General features: G+C 46.1%; 1 protein-coding gene across 1 annotated transcript in view; it reads left to right on the top strand.

The window, feature by feature from the left end:
- The window catches only part of NNT (nicotinamide nucleotide transhydrogenase), a 189,878-nt gene that overhangs the window by 18,246 nt on the left and 155,587 nt on the right, over positions 1 to 16,045 (top strand). Inside the window, exon 2 of the mRNA XM_077462775.1 lies at positions 10,408 to 10,605. Within this exon, the coding sequence (XP_077318901.1) occupies positions 10,455 to 10,605 (151 nt within the window). The 5' untranslated portion in view covers positions 10,408 to 10,454. The remainder of the gene's footprint in view (positions 1 to 10,407; positions 10,606 to 16,045) is intronic.

The raw sequence follows: 16,045 nt of genomic DNA, 5'->3' as shown, positions 1-16,045 counted from the left end.
CCCCCCCGCTGTAATATCCACGTCGTCTCCCCCCCCCGCTGTAATATCCACGTCGTCTCCCCCCCCGCTGTAATATCCACGTCGTCTCCCCCCCCCCGCTGTAATATCCAATATCCACGTCGTCTCCCCCCCCCCCGCTGTAATATCCACGTCGTCTCCCCCCCCCCCGCTGTAATATCCACGTCGTCTCCCCCCCCCCGCTGTAATATCCACGTCGTCTCCCCCCCCCCGCTGTAATATCCACGTCGTCTCCCCCCCCCGCTGTAATATCCACGTCGTCTCCCCCCCCCCCCCGCTGTAATATCCACGTCGTCTCCCCCCCCCGCTGTAATATCCACGTCGTCTCCCCCCCCCGCTGTAATATCCACGTCGTCTCCCCCCCCCCGCTGTAATATCCACGTCGTCTCCCCCCCCCCCCCCCCGCTGTAATATCCACGTCCCCCCCCCCCCGCTGTAATATCCACGTCGTCTCCCGCCCCCCGCTGTAATATCCACGTCGTCTCCCGCCCCCCGCTGTAATATCCACGTCGTCTCCCGCCCCCCGCTGTAATATCCACGTCGTCTCCCGCCCCCCGCTGTAATATCCACGTCGTCTCCCGCCCCCCGCTGTAATATCCACGTCGTCTCCCGCCCCCCGCTGTAATATCCACGTCGTCTCCCCGCCCCCCGCTGTAATATCCACGTCGTCTCCCGCCCCCCGCTGTAATATCCACGTCGTCTCCCGCCCCCCGCTGTAATATCCACGTCGTCTCCCGCCCCCCGCTGTAATATCCACGTCGTCTCCCGCCCCCCGCTGTAATATCCACGTCGTCTCCCCGCCCCCCGCTGTAATATCCACGTCGTCTCCCGCCCCCCGCTGTAATATCCACGTCGTCTCCCGCCCCCCGCTGTAATATCCACGTCGTCTCCCGCCCCCCGCTGTAATATCCACGTCGTCTCCCGCCCCCCGCTGTAATATCCACGTCGTCTCCCCGCCCCCCGCTGTAATATCCACGTCGTCTCCCCCCCCCCCCGCTGTAATATCCACGTCGTCTCCCCCCCCCCCCCGCTGTAATATCCACGTCGTCTCCCCCCCCCCCGCTGTAATATCCACGTCGTCTCCCCCCCCGCTGTAATATCCACGTCGTCTTCCCCCCCCGCTGTAATATCTACGTCGTCTCCCCCCCCCCCGCTGTAATATCCACGTCGTCTCCCCCCCCCCGCTGTAATATCCACGTCGTCTCCCCCCCCCCCTGTAATATCCACGTCGTCTTCCCCCCCCCCCCTGTAATATCCACGTCGTCTTCCCCCCCCCCCTGTAATATCCACGTCGTCTTCCCCCCCCCCCCCCTGTAATATCCACGTCGTCTCCCCCCCCCCCGTAATATCCACGTCGTCTTCCCCCCCCCCCTGTAATATCCACGTCGTCTTCCCCCCCCCCTGTAATATCCACGTCGTCTTCCCCCCCCCCCTGTAATATCCACGTCGTCTTCCCCCCCCCCTGTAATATCCACGTCGTCTTCCCCCCCCCTGTAATATCCACGTCGTCTTCCCCCCCCTGTAATATCCACGTCGTCTTCCCCCCCCCCCCCCTGTAATATCCACGTCCCCCCCGCTGTAATATCCACATCGTCTCCCCCCCCCGCTTTAATATCCACGTCGTCTCCCCCCCCCCGCTGTAATATCCACGTCGTCTTCCCCCCCCCCCCCTGTAATATCCACGTCGTCTTCCCCCCCCTGTAATATCCACGTCGTCTTCCCCCCCCCCTGTAATATCCACGTCGTCTTCCCCCCCCCCTGTAATATCCACGTCGTCTTCCCCCCCCCTGTAATATCCACGTCGTCTTCCCCCCCCCTGTAATATCCACGTCGTCTTCCCCCCCCCCCCCCCCCTGTAATATCCACGTCCCCCCCGCTGTAATATCCACGTCCCCCCCGCTGTAATATCCACGTCGTCTCCCCCCCCCCCCCCGCTGTAATATCCACGTCGTCTCCCCCCCCCCGCTGTAATATCCACGTCGTCTCCCCCCCCCCCCCCGCTGTAATATCCACGTCGTCGTCCCCCCCCCCCCCCGCTGTAATATCCACGTCGTCTTCCCCCCCCCGCTGTAATATCCACGTCGTCTTCCCCCCCCCGCTGTAACATTAGCTGGGTATTACCGAATATTGCAGAGTTTGGCTGGGCATTGCAGAGTATGGAGGGATGACTGTGACTGCAATTGTCACAGAGCAGCGCTGTGGGCACTACAGATCCAGCCCACAGTGCTGGTTCCATCCGATCTATCCCCTCCACTGTACAAATCAGTACACAGAGGGGAGAGAGAAACCGGGCGTCTTTACAAGTGATCGCTACGTCATTTGACGGAGCGATCACATTGTAAACGGCCACCGGACGTACAAAGATGGCCGCCGCTCCGGAGCTAGGCAGAAGACGCAGCCTTTCCTGAGGCCGCGGAGCGCTCTGTGGATCGCGGCGTGTGCTGATCCGAACAGGGTGACCCGTTCAGATCACGAATCGGTGACGATCCATAGCACCCCTACTAAACATTATATATTTTCTGAAAATGGGGACCCTGGATAATTTGGAGACAGTTGCAATCTTTCATGTTGCATATTAGTGCACATGTTTATCATACCCTTATTTTCCGAAAAAAAAAAAAAAAAAAAAAAAAAAAAAAAAAAAAATACACTTAATTTTATATATTAACCAGTTTGTTAATTTAACAGCTGAGGTTATGACGAGTCATTAGTGTATAGAAACCAAACACGTTGAAGGAGTTGTAAAGGCAAAAGTGTTTTTTTTTTTTTTTTTACATTTTTTTTATGCAATCTATGCACTATAATAAAAAAAACATCTGTGTATAGCAGCCTCCCTAATACTTACCTGAGCCCCATCTCTGTCCAGAGATGTCTACGAGTCCCTCGACCATCTGGCACTCTCCTCCTGATTGGCTGAGACACAGCAGCGGCACCATTGGCTCCCGCGGCTGTCAGTCATAGTCAGTTGGCCAATCAGAGGGGTCGGGTCGGGGCTCCGTGTCTGAATGGACACAGAGAGCTGTGGCTCGGGTCTGGTTCCCCCATGGCAAGCTGCTTACTGTGGGGGCATTCAACAGGAGAGAGGGACCAGAGAAGAGGAGGATCCGGGCTGCTCTGTGCAAATCCACTACACAGAGGAGGTAAGTAGAACATGATTATTTTAAACAAGACTTGACTGTCACTTTAAGGCTTAAAAGTGCACAAGCTTCTAAAACGGTCACACGTTAGTACCCAAAATTTCCTAGGCAATAGTTTAACTCTTTGCTGCTAGAGCTGTTTTTGCATTTTTTGCACGTATGTTTAAAAAAAAAAAAAATAATAATAATCATTCTACGTCTCACCCCCCACCCCCCAAAGAAAAAATATTAATATTATATATTGTCTGAAAAGCAGACAGTCTAGAATATAAAATAGTGGTAGTTCCATTTTGTTGTTGTTGGAAGATGTTAGCGTATTGGTTAGGGGTGGAAAGGATCAAAAAACTCACGGATCAGACCGTTCCTGGAATCAGTCACGGATCGGACCATTTTTCGCATCAGCAAATAATAATTGAATTTGCAAAAACCTGTGAAAATTCCACCACCATATAGTCTTTGCTAATAATCAGCACACTGGTTATCAGCACAGCCCCCATCAATTGTACCCATAAGCTTCCAATCGGTGCCCCATCATAACCCCCTGCCAGTGCCCAATAAAGTACCGATCAGTGTCCAGCACAGTGCCAATCAGTGCCCAGAATTAACACCTGTCAGTACGTGCCCATTAGTGCTGCATATCAATGCCTCCTAGTCAGTGCCATCTTATCAGTGCCCATCGGTGCCGCCTCATCAGTGCCCATTAGCGAAAGAGAAAACAATATTTTATAACGGAAACAAAGAAAACTTTTTTAGTTTAGCAAAAAATAAAAACCGCAGAGGTGATCAAATAACACCAAATGAAAGCTCTATTTGTGGGAAGAAAATTAAATTTTTTTTTTTTTTAGTTTGGGTACAGTGCTGTATGACCGCACAATTGTCAAAGTGCGACAGTACTGAAAGCTCAAAATTGTCCTGGGCAGAAAGGGGTGAAAGTGCCTTTATTTTGTATAATGTGAAAGATTTTATGCAGTGGGAATCGTGTGGGGGTTTTTTTTTTTTTGTTTAGCAAAAAAAATCGTGATTCTCATTTTGGTCAGGATCGTGCAGCTCTTGTCTGAGGTTTACAACCATGTTGACTCTCCTGAACACAGGTTTTTAGTCAGTGCAGGGAAAAGGTATATTTCTTGTTCCTTTAAAGTATAACTAAAGGCAAAACTTTTTTCTTTAGTGTTGGATAGAGTGGAGATGGGTTAGAACAGATGTCAGGTTTTTATTACTGTCTGTGCCCTGGTTAGGGAGATTAATCCTCTCTATTTGTCCTGTTTACTATTATCATTAAAAAGTAAAAGGAAATCCCCAAGTTTTGGGTTGTCCCTTGGGGAAATCCTCCAACGGGGACATTGGTTATAGTGGCCTGGGGGGTCCCCGATGGCTTCCCTTCATTTGCAGGGATTTCCTCTCACTTCATGTTTTGGCTATGGGGCAGGAAGTGAAGGTTAAATCACCCCAATCGGGCACAAATGGCAAAAAAAAGAACCAACAGGGTTTATAACCCTCCAGTACTCTGTACAAAATGCAAATTTCTTTTGCCTATAGTTCTACGTCAACAAAGGTTTCTTTATGCGTAATATATAATTTAGGAGCAGTCATGTAAATAGTCTGTTAAGAACAGACCAATGTTTTCTAAGTGCATTTTCAGTATGGCAACAACTTTGCTCATGAGGACAAGATACATTATATCGTTATTGCTGTTAAAGAAGACTTCTACACTGGAAGCTGTGCCCAAAAATAGCACACAGATGGCAAAGGGGACTAGTCACCAGTGTTCGTGTGGTCTCCCTGCAGCTGATCTTTTCCTGACTTGCCATGCCTTGTTCTTGGCTGCCTCTTTGGAGGTAACGATCCTGATAGAGGCAAGGTTTTATTCCAATCAGATCTGCCCCCAATGACTTGTAAACTGATCTGATTGCAGGTGGGGTAATAACCACAATGCAGCAGAAGAGGCACAGAAAACACAGATGACCAGAATGGATGCATTCTGCCAAACGCGACGCCCGCCTCCACCGCCGACCTGAAAAAAAAGTCCGCTCACGTCAAAGACTCAAAATTGTGCTTGGGCATTAAAGTGGATGTAAAGCCACTCTCATCCTTTCTAAACTACTGCAATATTGGTTATCTAGAAGGATATACATGCCTCCTGCATGTATACTTATCTGTCAAATATCTCCCCTCTGTCTGCTATGAAACCTGAAAAACTGCAGATTTTGTGGGTGGGTCTGTTGTCTTGAGCTCAGTGGGTGGAGACATGATGTCAGACTCCCTGCCCACCTCTACACTCCCCTTATCAACATTAGAGGTCGACCGATATATCGGCCGATATTTGCCGTTTTTTAATTAATCGGCATCGGCCGATTGTGCTGGTAAAAAGTCGATATAGAACTGCAGCGGGACTTTGAAATGACTTCTGTAATAGAAGTCAGTGTAAGTTGCCATAGAAACGTTTTCCTCCTCTCTGGGCAGGCTGCCAAGAAAAGAACAGAAAGATACAATGTTTACACTTCTGAATGAATGAAGTCATCTCTGTGTGTAGAAGTTCTCAGTTTAACCATTTAAAGTGGTTGTAAACCCTTACAAACCACTTTGACCTACAGGTAAGCCTAGATTAAGGCTTACCTGTAGGTCCAAGCAATATCTCCTAAACCTATATGGTTTAGGAGATATTTGCCCGAAAACGGGCACCGCTGTCTACGGCGCATGCGCCGTAGACAGCGGCGCGCAGGCGCACTGAACGCGGCAGTTCCAAAAATGGAGCTGCCGCATTTGTCGACTCCCGTGCGCATGCGCGGAAGTGACGTCATCGCCGCTTCGCCAAATGACAGCGGCGGAGCTGCGAGACGCCACCAGCAAGATGGATGCGGCGGACTACAGGGGACAGCGCGACTTCGCTGGCTCCTGTGTCAGGTAAGTGACACATAATGGGCTACTATGCGATGCATAGTAGTCCATGATGCTTTACCTTTGCAGGGAAAAAAAGAGGAAGTAAACCCATCAGGGTTTACTTCCTCTTTAAAGACTAAATCTTTTCTGACACTTGTTGCTTACAAGTAAAAATCCAGTATTTTCTGCCAGAAAATCACTTAGACCCCCCAAAAATTATATATATTTTTTTAGCAGAGATCCTAGGGAATAAAATAGCGGTTGTTGCAATATTTTATGTTGCACGGCATTTGCACAGAGGTCTTTCAAATGCATTTTTTGGGGAAAAAAATACACTATTTAAAAAATAAAATTAAAATAAAAACAGTAAAGTTAGCCCATTTTTTTTTTTTTCGTCCAAAAGTTTTGACTACCTGTTTTTATTTAATATATAGTTTTTTTTTTTTTTTTTTTTTTTTTTTTTTTTATCTAAATCATACATACAAGTAAACTGATTGGAGGTTTGTTTTGTTTAATAAATGTTTAAATGTAAGAAATTTTCTGTATCACTTATGAAGGCTTTCACACTGGAGCGGGGAGGCGTTGATGGTAAAACGCAAGTTTTAGCGGCTCTTTACCATCATTTTAGCGGTGCTATTTGGCTGCTAGTGGGGCACATCTAACCCAGCTAACGGCCAAGGAAGAGGTTAAATGCGCCCATGAAGCACTGCTGCCAAATCGCATTGCATGGGCTTCGGCAGTGATGCCCATTCATATCAATGGGCAGGAGTGGTGGAGGAGCGGTATACACCACTCCAAACGTGCTGCTTGCAGGACTTTTTTTTTTTTTTTAAGATCCTGCCAGCGCATCGCCTCAGTGTGAAAGCACTCTGTCTTTCACACAGACTGCAGGGGAGCCATGCTGCAGGCACTTTACAGGCGCTATTTTTAGCCCAAAAGCGCCTGAAAAACACCCCAGTGGGAAAGGTGTGTTAGATCAAGGGGGATTAAAAAAAAAAAATAAAAAATAAAAAAGGAAAAAAATAAATAAAATAAAATCGGCCTAACATATCGGCCCAAAAAAATCGGCATCATATATCAGCTATCGGTCGCCATGATTTCTAAATATCGGCATCGGCCAGAGAAAAACCCATATCGGTCGACCTCTAATCAACATGCATTTTCTCCTATTTATTTCTTACACCGAACTTCTGCTATGATCGCTAACATCCATTCAAAACCCAGAAAAGTCCCCACATGACTTCAGCATGCCAAATCATGCTGAGGTGTGGAAGAAAGGAGTGGGAGGGAATTAAAAAATAATGCATGTCTCTTAGGCCAGTGCACGAGATATGTAAATCACCTGTCACTCACAGCAAGGGGGAGGATTTGACAAAGTTTTTCTTTGTTTGTCAAGATTTATCTCACTGAACAATAAAAGAGGATTGCTCAGAGATGGATTAACTCTTTGTGGCAAAACTGGGCTCAAATGATAGGAAATCGTATACTCTACATTATGACATCAAAAAAAAAAATGATTATGTTGTGTTTACATCCACTTTAAGATTTTTTTTTTTTTTACCCTTAGGCTTCATGTACACGGGACATTGTTTAACCTCTCCTGAATGATTTACCTTGACAGCTAGAAACCGGCATCTAAAATTTTGGTTAAAATGAAAAACCTCTGTCAGCGAAACACTGCTAAATGCGAGTTACCGCGTTTCGCTATGTTTATGGGTTGTTACAGGCATTTGGCATTTCAAATGCCTCTGAACATCCATCCTGAATCCATTTTTTTTGCATTCCAAAAAATGCTTCTGAACTCAACTGTCTGTAAATGACTATAAAGACATGTACATGTACTGATGAGATAACAAAGGAGAATTCAGGGGCAGCTGAAAAAAAACGCCCAACTGCTCCTCAATGTCCGTTTACCAGCAGCAGTGTACATGAGGCCTTAGGTACGAAGGGGTTAAAGCAGTGAAGGGTTGGCACCCTTGTCTAGTTTTAATTACACTCTGTGGGTTTTAGGGAGCTTTACCCTAGGTTCATGTGGTTTTTAGTGCGTTTTGCAGAAATGCACTACAGTCCATTTAACATGGTTTCCTATGGTACGCGTTCACATCTGTGCATTTCTAGAAAGGTTCAGGGACTCCCCCATTTTGTGTGCGATGGCATCGCACCAGAAATACAAGTGTTGTGTTTGTGATGCGATTTTTGATGTGTTTTGCAGTTTTTATTTTTCAGTTTAAACACTGTATATTGAAGGTTGATACACAGACCAGAGCTTTTATTTCTTTTTTGGGATCCTGTTTCATGGTGCCCTCATTGGGTGGTGGAGACGCTGTTGCTGTGTCCATTTTAAGACCCTGGCTGGTTATAGAGTCAAAAGCGCTTGTGCATTCACGTAATAGGAAATAATAGGGATCCTGTAAGTGGCAGTAGGATTAGAGGTGGAAGTCATCTTTCTGTACATCACTTTTCCTTTGGTGCACTGAGATATATACTGTCACGTTGGATATCACTTTATTGGATAGATTTTATCACCTGTTAATTTTTATTCACATTTGTTTTTAAGCGCAACTTATTTTTGCATATAGCTAGTTGCTAAGGAGCGGGCCGGGAAGCTGCCCACCACGTTCTTACCGACCGATGAGTCATCAGCTGTCAGTTCCCCACTGACAGCTAAATGTAACCAAAAATAATTGTCAGCATGTGGCGTCACAAGAGGCGGTTCTCCGGGTGATGTCATCGGATAGCCATGCCCCATAGCTATAAAAGAAAAGGCAGACAGCGGGAGACAACATAACGGAGGAAGACCGCGTTTAGAAGAACATTTTTCTGGGGGGTTTTCTTTGCGGTTAAGTGGCAGCGAGAAAGAAGACTGCACCAGACAGAGAAGAGATTGGTACCAGAGAAAGAAGACCCATTGGCGTTACGATGGGGGACACTTCATTTTTAATAAAGGACTTGTCAAAAAACATCTCTTGGTTTGTTTTTTGTTTTTTAACACATCACCGCTGCGGGTGAGAGATCCGGATGTGATTCGCACCGCACTGCAGTGCAAATCACATCCGATCTGTCTGTGCGATGCGAGTTCAGCCATACAGATAGTATGGCTGAATTCGCATCGCTCCCGCCGCAAACTCGCACGGGACCCTTTTTTTGGTCCGCAGCAGAATCGGATCGCATGGGTGTTCACACCATGCGATCCGATTCCTGTGCGAGTGTGCAGATCGCACTGCGATATGCGGACGGATCTGGGGGTGTCATTAACATTTCATTGACACTCCCAGCAGTCCGCATAGGGCAGTGTGAACTGCCGGCGGGAGGCATGCGATGCAGTAAAACGCTGCGGATTTGCAGCGTTCCCGCATCGCTATGGTGTGAACCCAGCCTGAATGGGTAGGGGTACCCCAATGTACCCCATACTCATTCACATAGGAGGGGGTGGGATCCAGGGGCCCCTTTGTTAAAGTGGGCTTCCAGATTCTGATAAGCTCGCAGACCCCCACAATCACAGACTAGGGTGGTGGGGAAGAGGCCCTTGTTCCCATCAAGAAGTGGGCAAGGTGCTTCGGAGCGGGGGCAGAGCCACTATCCCCCCATGTTGAGGGCATACGGCCTGGTATGGTTCAGAACGAGGGGGGGGGGCTCTCGCTCATCCCCTCCCTTTCCTGACCTGCTAGACTGCTCGGATAAGGGTCTGGTATGGATTTTTGGGGGGGTCCCATGCGTTTTTATTTTGCAGTGGGGGGTTCCCTCCAAATCCATGCCTTTTTTTTTTTTTTTTTTTTTTTTTTTTTTTTTTTTTCCCCATTTAGTTGTCCGTGGGAAATACCGCTGACAGCTGATGACACAGCGGTCAGCTTCCCGGCCCATGGCTTAGCACCCAGCTATGTACAGCGCGTTTAAAGAGAAAAAAAAAACACAAAATGCATGAAAACTGCATGCAAAAATGCATAAAAAACAGGGGTTAAAAATGCAAAACATGCCTGAAAACACATCAAGCGCAGCCGCATAGACGTGAACCTAGACTTACTGTCTAACTGTTTTGGTGGCCTTGAAACTCAAATTTAAGGGTTTCAAAACAGTTACATTTCTGGAATGCTAACTGTCACATTCGCTTGTGTCTTGGAGGGTTTAATTCTGCTTTAAGGCCATTAAAAACAAACCTGGCAGTGCCTAAAGATGGAGAGCAACTGAGCATGTGCAGAGCAGGGCGAGGCAGTGTATTACTGGATTTAAAAAAATATAGACACTGATTTATAATGTTTTATATCTGCAAAAGGGGCCAGCCTGAGGTGATCTCAGGACTGAATTGTCTGACTAAAGTTCCACTTTAAGTGAAATTTTTTTTTTTTGGGGGTTAATGCCATTGTTTATTTTCTTTCAGGAGGACTAACGTGCCAGACAGGGAGACCAGAGTGACATCCAGCCAAAATGGCGGGAATCCTGAGATCCATAGCAACCAACTGTACAAGCCCCCTCTTCAGCAATGTAATTTCCCTGAAGGTCCAGACTGTGAAGACGCCATGTCTGCGCATGTTCCGTACACACAAAGTCCTCTGGTGCCAGAAGCCTGAGAAGCAAGGTAATGTCCAGACCCTGGGGGCAGGGGACTAAATGTATACGATTTTGAGAAGCAGTGGTTTTATGAAATGTTGAGTATATTTGTATAGTGTTATGATTAACCCACCCTTACACCCAAATCACAAACAGAAAAATCAGCACTGGGGACATAGCAGTAGGATATGTCGCTTGTTCTCATTCCTCTTCTGTTAGGCCCCATTCACACCTGAGCATAGTGTTTTCAGGCAGAAAATTGTGTGATTTTTATCGTGATTTTGCTGTGTTTTTTGCCACCATTTTGTGCAGGGCAAAAGGTCACCAATGTAAAAAGAAGGAAAACTCCCAAATCTGCCCGATTTGAGCGACAAAAAAAGGGTCCAGAACTTGTTTGAGCTTCAGACGTTCGGCTTCAGGCGACTTGGAGTGGGGATGTGAACCATCTCCATTGAGAATAATAGATTTTTTTTCCCCCTCCAGCATTTTGGAACTTTAGGCTTCAAGCTACAAAACGCTCAGGTGTGAATGGGGCCTTAGTGAAAATCTTCCTCCATCCTGCCCATTTCCACCCCCGTCGCCATAATCTTCTGGTGCCACCGGGGTAATACACCTAATGGGCTGTCACAGGCTCTCTACTATGCCTGCCCTCAGTCATGGGAGGCGTACTGTAGCCTCTATGAATGAACCGCGATCCTAAGAATGGATGATGGGTGGATGATCGATAGCTCTGCCCCCTCCATTCTGAGATTCTGTTTCATCCCTAGAAGCTGTAGTATGACTTCTGTGAATGGAGCCACTGAGTATAGTCGCACTTTATTGATAAGAACCAGTGATAGCATGTTGGTTGTATTAACCCCCGTCACACCAGGAGATTATGACGGTGGGGTTGGGGGCGACGGATGGAAAAAGGATTTTCTGTAACAGAAGTGGAATCGGCAGAAAGGGCACACCCTACTGACTAACATATGTCCCTTGTGCTGATTTTTTTTTTTTTCTGTTTGGGTTTTGGCTGACTGACAGCTGGGGGGTTTACACACATTCTCGGTGACTGCAGCCACCAGGATTGTGTGTAAATCTGACAAGCAGGCTCCTGCCTGTCAGGTGTAACGATTCGTTCAGCTGCGGTGCCGCCCAGTTGCTTCCACACACCCCTGGTAACGGCGCTCACGGGGTTTGAAGCCGTATACTGAGTCTAATAGCTTATTACACCATTGTTGGACGTTGCTTAGCATAACAATTACCTAAACATTGCATGCATTTTACATGCTACTCTAGGTGTGCATTTCATTATGGATTGTATAATGATGTATGGGTGTTATGGTGGGCAGTATACTTTACAAGGAAGTAAACCTTGAATGCATTCTTCCTTTATACAATCTGTCACCTGAAACTGCTCTGCTTTGGAGTTTTCCAGCCACAACTAGACAAGCCGTGCAGAGAAAGGAAAGTTGTGTATTTAAACAGTTCCGCATTTACTAGTAGTGAAATCTTGATAAGCCGGTAAGTTGATGATTAATTGTGGCTGTCAGTAGAGGTCAAATCAAGAGCAGTGCCAGGCATCTCCCAGTTTCATGGCTTATGGGGCTTTACATTAGGAAGTGATTTCTGTTGCAATTGTATATCTTATATTTAGCAAAAGTGTGAATCTCCTGTAAAGAGAATACGTACAGTATATCTCCAAAAGTGAGTACACTCCACATTTTTTTTAAATATTTTGTCATATCTTTTCATGTGACAAAACTGAAGAAATTACACTTTGCTACAATGTAAAGTAGTGAGTGTACAGCTTGAATAACAGTGTAAATTTGCTGTCCCCTCAAAAAAACTCAACACAGCCATTAATGTCTAAACTTCTGGCAACAAAAGTGAGTACACTCCTAAGTGAAAATGTCCAAATTGGGCCCAATTAGCCACTTTCCCTCCCAAGGTCTCACGTGAGAATGGGGAGTAGGTGTGTTAAATTTGGTGTTATCTCTCTCTCTCATACTGGTCACTGGAAGTTCAACATGGCACCTCATGGCAAAGAACTGAGGATCTGTAAACAAGAATTGCTGCTCTACATAAAGATGACCTAGGCTATAAGAAGATTAGCAAAACCCTTAAACTGAGCTGCAACACAGTGGCCAAGACCATACAGCGGTTTAACAGGACAGGTTCCACTCAGAACAGGCCTCACCATGGTTGTCCAAAGAAGTTGAGTGCACGTGCTCAGCGTCATATCCAGAGGTTGTCTTTGGGAAATAGACATATGAGTGCTGCCAGCATTGCTGCAGAGGTTAAAGGGGTGAGGGGTCAGCCTGTCAGTGCTCACACCATACACTGCATCAAATTGATCTGCATGGCTGTCATCCCAGAAGGAAGCCTCTTCTAAAGAAGATGCACAAGAAAGCCTGCAAACAGTTTGCTGAAGACAAGCAGACTAAGGACATGGATTACTGGAACCATGTCCTGTAGTCTGATGAGACCAAGATAAACTCATTTTATTCAGATGATATCAAGCGTACGTAGTGGCAACCAGGTGAGGAGTACAAAGACAAGTGTGTCTTGCCTACAGTCAAGCATGGTGGTGGGAGTATCATGGTCTGGGGCTGCATGAGTGCTGCTGGCACTGGGGAGCTACAGTTCATTGAGGGGACCATGAATGCCAACATGTACCATGACATTCTAAAGCAGAGCATGATCCCCCCCCTCCTTTTGGAGACTGGGCCGCAGGGCGGAATTCCAACATAATTACCCCAAACACACCTCCAAGACAACTTTCTTGCTAAAGAAGCTGAGGCTAAAGGTGATGGGCTGTCCAAGCATGTCTTCAGACCTAAATCCTATTCAGCATTAGTGGGGCATCCTCAAATTGAAGGTGGAGGGCAAGGTCTCTAACATCAACCAGCTCTGTGATGTCTTCATGGAGGAGTGGGAGAGGGTTAAGGCAATGCTGGAAAATAATGGTGGCCACGCAAAATATTGACACATTGGGCCAAATTTGGATATTTTCACTTAGGGGTGTACTCACTTTTGTTGCCAGCGGTTTAGACATTAATGGCTGTGTGCTGAGTTATTTTGAGGGGACAGCAAATTTACACTGTTATATAAGCTGTACACTCACTACTTTACATTGTAGCAAAGTGTCTTTTCTTCAGTGTTGTCACATGAAAAGATATAATAGAATATTTATAAAAATGTGAGGGGTGTACTCACTTTTGTCAGATACTGTAAGTTTTTTTATAGTTTTTCTTGCGTTTGATTTTGATTTAGTGTAAACAAGCTTTCTACTTCTAATGGCAAATAGGAAACACACCTAAAGACCTAATTTGCAGATATGTGAGGTTTACATACTGGGGCCACACAGCGTGTATCCCTATGTCTGTGCACCTGGGAGGCACAGGGGCAACGTTCAGTTTGCTGCTTGTGGTTGGACGTGACTGAATGGTAAACCGAATATCGATGCTGAAAGCAATACTAGAGATGTGCACAAGGTGGCAGTACAGACCAAACTTGCAGATGCAAAATCTTCAATTAACGAATTCCTCACAATAAGGTAAATAACAAATGATTTCCATCACAAAACAAATGACGTGTATAACAAAAAGGTGGGTGATAAATCAATCTGCGTTTATGCAAAAACACGACACTGGATAGTGAGGTGAAAATGTGACAGATAAAAAGTCTCTGAAAGAATCTTGAGCTTGAAGTGTCAAACAGTGAAATAATATAGTGCTGCAGTCTTATCCGTGCAAGCTAATAGATATAATCAGGTGTCTCTTCATGCAGTGACTTCTCTGTGTGGGTAGTGGCCTTTCACCTTACTGCTGTAAGGTAACAGCATGGGGAAAAACCAAAGATTCCAATATCCTCTGGGGGTCCTTTTACATAGATGGCTTCACCAAAAAATATTTTATTAATTTATTTTTTCCTTTTAGGGATCCTCCTCTCGTTGTCTCGTAGATGGTGGCTCCTCTATATGTCTCAATCTCACACCCACGGGGGGGGGGGGGGGAGGGGGGATGCAGAGAAAAGAAGGGGAATGCCCAGATAGTGTAGTGTAATATGTAATGTAAAAGTAGAGCTTTTTCAGTAAATATTGATAGCACGCACAATTAGCAAGGTGGAACACAGTATAACATCAACAAGTGCCGTTTCTCCCGGTGTGCTTGTCAACCAATCCCAATGGGACTTGAACAGGCGTTGGGGTGGAGTGCTGTACCCGTGCCTCTCAGATGCATGAAAACGGCGGAATGCACGTTTTGCAGCTAGATACCCCTGCGTTCAAGAGGCCTAAAAATGCACGCACCCCCTTTTTGGAAAGTCACTAGGTTTTACTTGCTTATTTTCTATACTATCCATTCACCACCAATATGTTTGGAGGGGCGTTTTCTTTATCGTACATCATGGGACACAGAGCAGCCATAATAATTACTATGTGGGTTATAGGCCACCTATAGATGGATGGACACTGCCAGATCAATCAAACAGGAAGTCCTCCCCTATATAACCCCCTCTTGCACAGGAAGTAACTCCGTTTTCTTCGCCAGTGTCTAAGGTGGTGGTCACTGAAGTGATACGTGTGCTCTTGGAGCATGCTTGGAGCTCTGGACAGTTCTATTAGGAATCATGGACTTCAATCGGATCCATTTGAAAAAGCTGTCAGCCAAAATGAAGGGTACCCAAGCGTCATTGGATAGGAGAGAACATTCTTTGAAGCTTGCCTGTAATCCAGCTTTACAGAGTTGGATCCTGTGTAATGGACCCCTCTGCAGGTTTTTCCAACCAAGGTGCTTTCCTGCAGGGTGCTATACAGGTGCAGGGGAGTGGACCCCACATTAAGGAGGACCCAGATCCTGAAAGTCTTATGACAAAGCCTGCCGTGATGGGTGAAGGTTGGACTCCTGTTATGTTCAGAGTCCTGATGCAAAAGCCCCATACACACACTTTCTGCTGATTGTGGTCTTCAGATTTACCAAAACCATGTAGTGAAGGGTCTGCCTGATTGCATACAAATTGAAACTCATTTGACCTCGTGTTATATGGTTTTGGTAAATCTGAAGGAAAAAAATCAGCAGGAAATCTGATAGTGTGTATGGGGCTTAATACTCAACAATACACAGGTATTCAAAAATACAATACACAGGCAATCGCTACCCACGTGTACTCGCAGCACACGTGTTTATGAAGCCAGCCTAAGACCCCATACACACTATCAGATTTTCTGCAGATTTTTGTCTTCAGATTTACCAAAACCATATAATATGAGGTCAAACCTTTTAAGAGTTTCAGTTTGTATGCAATCAATCATGTGGGCCCTTGCACTACATGGTTTTGGTAAATCTGAAGACAAAAATCTTCAAAAAATCTAATGGTGTTTATGGGGTCTTAGACACTTCTGAGATCACTCTGTATTTGTTGACAGGTGACTTGCTTTTACAGTTTCTTTACCTTCTAAAGCAGGGATATCCAATTAGTGGACCTCC

Source organism: Lithobates pipiens, unplaced genomic scaffold (genome assembly GCF_037356315.1).
Source record: "Lithobates pipiens isolate NorthernLeopardFrog02 unplaced genomic scaffold, aLitPip1_a1.2 Scaffold_3, whole genome shotgun sequence".
NCBI classification, from domain to species: Eukaryota; Metazoa; Chordata; class Amphibia; order Anura; family Ranidae; genus Lithobates; species Lithobates pipiens.
The sequence above is the reverse complement of the archived record's forward strand: the minus strand, read 5'-3'. Positions and strand labels throughout refer to the sequence as shown.